The sequence below is a fragment of the Crocodylus porosus genome, unplaced genomic scaffold (genome assembly GCF_001723895.1).
Source record: "Crocodylus porosus isolate Cpor-Errol unplaced genomic scaffold, CroPor_comp1, whole genome shotgun sequence".
In the NCBI taxonomy this organism is placed as follows: domain Eukaryota; kingdom Metazoa; phylum Chordata; order Crocodylia; family Crocodylidae; genus Crocodylus; species Crocodylus porosus.
The window spans coordinates 94,510,502-94,517,555 of record NW_017728918.1 but is presented as its reverse complement, the minus strand read 5'-3'; the positions used below and the strand labels follow the sequence as shown (position 1 = coordinate 94,517,555).

The window sequence follows — 7,054 nt, the reverse complement described above, 5'->3', positions numbered from 1 at the left end:
AAACATGTTTTTATTATAACTGTAGAACTAGATTGGTACCATCAACAACCCGGTTTTTCCTTCTCTAAAAAGAGATAAAAATACAGGGCAGAATCCTTCACTTAATTCTGCCAAACTGAGAGCTGCCAAAGTGAGATCCCTACATGCGCAAATCTCTCAGTAGGGAAATTAAAGATCTACATAGTACCACCCCCTCCCATCTCCATATATATTTTTTCCATTCTCTGTTGTGACTGAGACTCATGGATGACTGGTGCGTCCCAAGTCTGGGGGGGAACCAGATTCCCGACAGGGAGTGGGGGTCACTTAACAGCCAATCACCAATGGTGGTGGTGGTGGGTGTCCCACAGTAGCCGAACCAGCAACCCCAGAACCACCAACAGCGAAACCAGTGAAACCAGACGTGTACTTCCACCGGCATTTCTGGTTTCATGGCTGGTGCTTCCAGGCGGTGCACGGCCAATCTTAGGGGGTGCATGTGTACCTGCATGCACCCCCTACGCATTCCCAATGATATGAGTGCTGCTAATACAAAGATGATCACAAAACCTAGAGTACATACATACATTTGGGGACATTAGGGGAAGGTGACATCATATTAAAAATGGCCAGCCAATCTAACTTAGTTTGCTCAAGTGCAGACATTACACTTAGATCCTTAGGTAAGTTTATTTAAGTGCAAAGTTCAGGAAGTTTAGATTGGTCTAAAAATGGCCAACATGATCTAAGTTAATTGTACCTCTGAGAGAGTCTAACTTAGATTGGATCTGGCAAGAGGGATCTAAGTGAACTTCTATACATTTTCCAGCATAGCCCAAGGGCTGGGAAAGCCCAGCTTCTGGCCCCAGTCCTGGGGCTGTTCTTTTCCTACCCAATCCCCAGGACTGGGCTATTTTTAGCCCCCCAGCCCTTTGCCCAGCACCTAGGCAGACAACCCCCCCCCCTGCAGACCAGCCAGCCTCCCTGGACCTGCCAAACATCCCATCCTGCAAGCCACTCCCAGTGCCAGTTTGACCAGCATTTGCTGGGGGGTTGTTAGTTTGGGGGTGAGTTAGGGGGCTAAAAATAGCCCCTGGTTCTGTGGGGGAACCCCCTAACCCCCCAAGGTCCCTGTGGACCCTGCTAGCCTACCAATCCTCCCAAGCTCCCCAATGAACTGCATTAGCCCCACTGATCCCCCTCACCTCCCTGAAGATCCCAGTTGTTCCCCATTCCACTTGTGGACCCCACTTGCCCTCCTGATCCCCCCCATAGACCCCACTTGTCCCACCAAGTCTGTGGTGGGGGAGGAGAGAGAGACCAGATTTCTCCGATATTTAAATGCCTTAGAATGCACCTAAACCCCATGCAAAATCTGGGTTGGATTCCTTTAATGAAAATAAGTAAAATCCACACTTTGAGAAATGTTGCTTTTGCTGGCTGCAAAAATAATGTGTTACATGTAGATTTTTTCCTTAGCTATTGTGAAACCAGTAATTTGGTTACTCTTTCTGAGACAAATGGTAGTAGGAGCACACCCAGACATGAATGCCCTTGCTGCAGTTACACTTTCAAATGTTTTTTGCCTCCCTTTTAGATAATGAATGCTTGATTCTTACCTCCAATGCTGAGAAACCTATAGTTTCTACTTCAAATACCAGTATTACAGTGAGGTTGCCACCTGTCAAAACACAGATTTTCTGCCCAGGCATAACTCTCCCTACTCCAACATATCTTGTGTACTATGGAAAAGTTGCCGGCAGGGTTATGAGTTGTTCATCCGGACTACGCTGTAGAATAATGGTAAGACTGATTACTTTTGAGTAAATAGTTGCCTGACATCATTTATGAGCAGGTGACTCCAGGTCACGTCTAGGCATTTAATATTCTGTTATGAAACCTTGTAAAAGCAAATTTTCTACAAGCAAACACTATCACATATTAACTTCCCACTCAATTAAAAACGTCCTGGTGATGATCTCCAGTTCTGCTTCTTAGCGGTGTCTTGATTCTTTGATAGGAGCAGCTCATTTGTTCCCAAAGTTCAATATCAAAAAATGATATAGTTTGATGGTTCTTTGGAACCTGATGTGAAATGGCTCATTGATCTCGGACCATTTCCTCAAGGACACTTGTCTGTGTGGCAAAAAGCACCATTGCACATAGCTCTAATAGACATCCTTGTTGGCAGCCATGGATTACGGAGGCACAGAAATGTAAAGAACCCATTTCATCCCTGGGTGTAATTCACCAGTGTCCAAGTTTAAGTATATTGGTAGAGTGCAATATCATGGGCTGTGTTGTGTCTGATCTGTGGATAAACAGGTCCTTAATTTTCTAATATTTCAGTCTTGCTGATGAAGCCTAACTGAATTTTGTTTCCTAGGCAGGCGCCATTCTGTTGTAATGGGAGCCGAGAGCTAGATAGCACGTTACTAATCTTCTGGGTTTGGATAGTGACTAAGCAGAGCTGTTTAGTCTCCCTAGTGGCTTTGCAGATGCATACACTTATATTTGACACCTTTCTTGGTCAGAGGACCCCAGAATCAGACCCTAGTCCTACTACGCTTTTGGTTACTTTATATATTTTTAAAGAGTTCACCTGGCTGTAGGAGCCCTGGTTTCTGCTTTACAGCTTTCAGTGACAATATGGCAGTAAAGCAAGGGATGCAAGCTTAGGAAAGGACATTTTACACATACATGTAGCTTACTTTTTAAAACACACACAAGATTCTTGTATCTATGAAAAGAAGGAAATTCCTGAATACTTTTCTGTCATGTCCTCACCACCCTTGTGAGCCCTGATTTGGTCTAAGTCTTCAGGTCGGGTAAACCTTCTGGCCGTCTTGGTCTGGCCATTTTGCTTTTGGCAGCTGAATGGCCTGCCTATTTAGAAAAATAGCTTTCTTATAAAGCAGGATCTGCCACCTGTCATGCCCATGTGCTTTCACTGCAGAATTTCCAGGCTCTGATCTTCCCAGGTTGGTTTCCAAGCAGAAGGTTGTTTATGCTCTTCTTCTAGCATACTCCTTTGTTTCTCTAGGGTAGATCCGTCCGGTGCTAATAACTCACTACAGCTTCTCAGTCATAATTTTTTCATTAGGTGCCAAGTTCCTGTGACAAAACATATATCCAAAGCCACACTAAATGCTACATTCAAAATGGAGGTTGAAATGTTATGTATTTAAAATATTCACTGAACAAATTTTTCAGCTGATAGAGATTTCCCAAACTGTCATATTGGCATCTTCCCTGATTATTTTATAAATCTATAAACTTTTTTCATTGCTAGATGATTGTTTGAACTTATAGTTCTTTGTTTACCAAAACATACTTACTGTCTGAGATTCTGCCTCTTTGTTACAGGAAAGTCAAAAAAATATTGCTGTTATTAAAGACCTACAGCCATTTTCAAGTTACGTGATACAAGTGGCAGTGAAAAACTATTATTCAGAAACTTCTAAACAGCCATCCTTGGGGAAAGAAACCATTGGGACAACTTTCTGTGGAGGTTTGTTTTAGATTTCTTCTGTTTGGGGGCCTAATTTTGTTCTTGGTTATATTAATGTACTATGTTGACATTATTTAGGGTTATGCCTGTGTGAATAAGGCCCTCTTCATTTTTAGTAATGATGAGGAGAGGGAGAAATAGGAAACTTCCTAACAAAATGTAATCTATTGATACTTTACAAGATCCTGAAGGTCAAAATATATGTCTGTGAGATTTTAATGTCTGAGCAAATGTACACACTGTCCAATGCTCTTGTTTGCTGGTTCCCTGAGAAGCCATAGAGCAAGGGCAAGGTAATGGCTAGGCAGTGACTGCTTTTGACTCTGGCATTGTCTTAAATTTAATGTGAGTGTGAATGTCTAGCTTGTATACTGCTCTCAGCATTAGCACTTCTTTAGAAATGCCCAGATGGGCTAGATAGAATCTGCACATTGAGTGACAATACCAGACAGTAGCTCATAGATTTTGAAGTTGATATCTGACACCATATAAAAGAGAGAGCATTAGCACTATCTGGAAAAAGAATTGTCCCTTTTATCCTAAAAATGTGATAATTTAATATTTTCAGTCATCTTAAATCAGGAAGAAAATGAACTATTCCTCATCATTTCTAGCATTCTTTCCTTTGTTGTGCTACTGAAGGCCATCTAAGTGAGCTTCCTTGACTTAGGAAACTGTTTTTGAAAACAACAAATAGGAAATGTTATTCCTAACCTTTGCTGTTGATTTGTGGGCCATGTTACAGTACAGGTGATATCAAATCTCCTCAGACCCCATCTTGGGATCCACCCAAACACCCTATACATATACTGTAACTGCCTACACTTAGACTTGTCCGCTGAAACCAGAGCACACAACAATGGAAGTGGAGGTCTCTCTTATTGCACTCTTATTGTCTGCTAGCTCCATTGATGGATGTCTCCGATTGGATCTCCGGGAGTGGCAGTGGCACCAGCACAAATATACAAGTAGAGGTTTAATTAGCAGGGTTTGTGCCGTGACAAACCCTGCTGGAGAGGCTGCAGCAGGTCTTCCTGTAACTTCATGTGAGTCAGCTGAACCAAACTGAAGCAAGATGCAGATAGCCAGTGAACAAATGTGGAAAAAGAGAGAATGAGGCACAAAAGTGAAAAATGGAATTTTACAGCATCAAGTTAAAATGAAATGGGAGTCTCAGAACAAAACTATAAAATCAAAACAAGACAGCAGAGCCAAAACAAAGCTCTCTCTCTCTCTCTTTAAAAAAAAAAAAATGCTCAGGAGAAAAAAATTGTCAAATTTTAAATGTGTGGTTTTTTTGGGGTTTTTTTGTTGATGAAATTGCCTTTTCCAATGGAAAACTGTTTTGCCAAGAATTGTCTCCCCAGTTATAGTTAGACTGTGCACGTGTCCTGGCTTTTGTCCTTGTAGTATTCTGAGTATACTTATTAGTTTTAATTTTAATCAGATTTTATCAGTGTTTCTTTCTCATTTTAGCTTATTCAACAGCTCAGACATCTGTGGATTCTGTCTCGGTCTTTTCTTTGTTTTTATATTCATATTAGTGAAGCTTGATTTGATCTTTGGTTCTCTTCAAATATTAAGGATAGGAGGAGAATAGAAAGAAATAGGACTAGAGAAAATAAATGCATTAGGCCTGCCACAGAGTGTCACTCTTTCTTCACATATTGCTGAGCAATCAGAGCAATAAATCTTTTGTTCTCCTTACCAATACAACCCATATAAAATTCACTTAAAGAGTTTATGATCTTATAGCCAAATCATAAGTGTATTTTATGGAAAATACATCTAAAAATAAAATAAGCGGTTCAAGTAGATAATTTACAAAGAGCTCCTTTTGATATATTTGACACTCTACCTAGTTGAAAACTTAACTTACATCTTGTCTTACTGGTTAGTAAGAAAAAATATAAGGTACAGTCTAGGCATGCTATAAACTAATTTATGGTCTTGTGAATTTCAGAAACCTTTGCTTTGGCAAAATGGCTAAGTAGCAACTAGCTGACATGGACATCAGATAGGCAAAGCAGTATGTTTAATTTGTATGACTTACCTAAGCATATTTCCTTGGCAAATTCACAAATCACAGCAGCACTTAGCAGGTAGAATTTTCTACGAGTTTCCTCATTTCGTTTTGGTGCAAAGAGGGACAACAACTTTTGAGTTAGTTTTGAAGAGATACAAAGAGTATGGCCAGGAGTATCCCCACTCAGCATGGGACTGGCTGGGTACTGGCTCCACGCTTCCTGGAGCAGGGCAGGAGCAGCCTTGTACCAGGTTGCTCCCAACAGGGAGCATACGTAGATGTGCTCCCAGGGAAAGCTTACTGTGCATAATATTACTATGTAGTAAGCCTTTATAGCATTAATAGCATGTGTAGACACACCCACAGTCTGTAACTGTCCAGATGATATTTTCTTATTACCTTTGATATTTCCTTATTACCAGAGAAAGAGGGCCGTATATTTAAGGAACTTAATTTTTACAGCACTGGGCGCATTTCTTCCTCACATGGTGTCATTTTGGGCATCCAAAAATATAACTCATTTTAAAAATGCAGGTCCTAGAGGATTAATTCAAGGTTAAGGATACAGTGGAGCTCCTAATCTACAGCTGCCTAACTTAGTGGTTCTCAACCTTTTATACTTGAGGCACACTGTGTTGGACTAGAGGCATTCTATGGAAAATACCAGTTCTTAGTTTTCACTCATTTTTTTGACTACGGAAAAAAAAATATAGCAGTTTTTTTTCTGTTGCAAAAAACTCAGACCACAGCAGGTCGTAGTGGTTTTGACCACCAAGAATTCCTATTTGAAATCTTTGTGAACCATGTTTATACACCTAACAATGCTAACACTGTGCGTGTCTACACATGCGCTTTAATGTATGTTAGCCTATTTTAATGTGTATTAAAACACCCCAGGTGCAGTACCTTGCACTTGTCGGCGTTGAGTCCCATCCTGTACTTGTCCGCCCACCCCTGTAACCTGTCTAGGTCTGATTGCAACCTAGTCCTCCCTTTTTAGTGTGCCCACTTCTCCCCACATCTTAGTGTCATCTGCGAATTTGAACAGGGTGCTTTTTACACCGTCGTCCAAGTCACTGATGAAGATGTTGAACAGTGCAGGCCCGAGGACTGAGTCCTGTAGAACCCCACTGCCCAAATCCCTGCAGGTTGAATAAGACCTGCCATCCACCACCACTCTGAGTGTGACCCTCCAGCCAATTAGTGACCCATTTGACTGTGTAGGTGTTGACTCCACAGTCTCCTAGTTTTTTAATGAGAATGGGGTAAGGGACAGTGTCAAAGGCCTTCCTAAAGTCCAGAAAGACTACATCCACTGCTACCCCTGTGTCTAAGGATTTTGTGACCTGGTCATAGAAGGCCACCAGGTTGGTTTGACAGGACCTGCCTCTAATGAACCCGTGTTGGTTGCCCCTAAGCATAATCTCCCCTGCTGGCGGACATGCGCCAGGATAATTGGCCACCTATAAGTTTATCAGGGGTGACCACCAGGATCTGGGGGAACATCTGTTCACCAGAGCGCCCCAAGGGATGACGAG

The 7,054-nt window shown here is 41.7% G+C and overlaps 1 protein-coding gene across 1 annotated transcript in view; it reads left to right on the top strand.

Moving 5' to 3' along the window:
- The window catches only part of ROS1 (ROS proto-oncogene 1, receptor tyrosine kinase), a 120,069-nt gene that overhangs the window by 52,339 nt on the left and 60,676 nt on the right, over nucleotides 1-7,054 (top strand). The window contains exons 28-29 of the mRNA XM_019538192.1: nucleotides 1,577-1,782; nucleotides 3,346-3,490. Coding sequence (XP_019393737.1) covers nucleotides 1,577-1,782; nucleotides 3,346-3,490 — 351 coding nt within the window. The remainder of the gene's footprint in view (nucleotides 1-1,576; nucleotides 1,783-3,345; nucleotides 3,491-7,054) is intronic.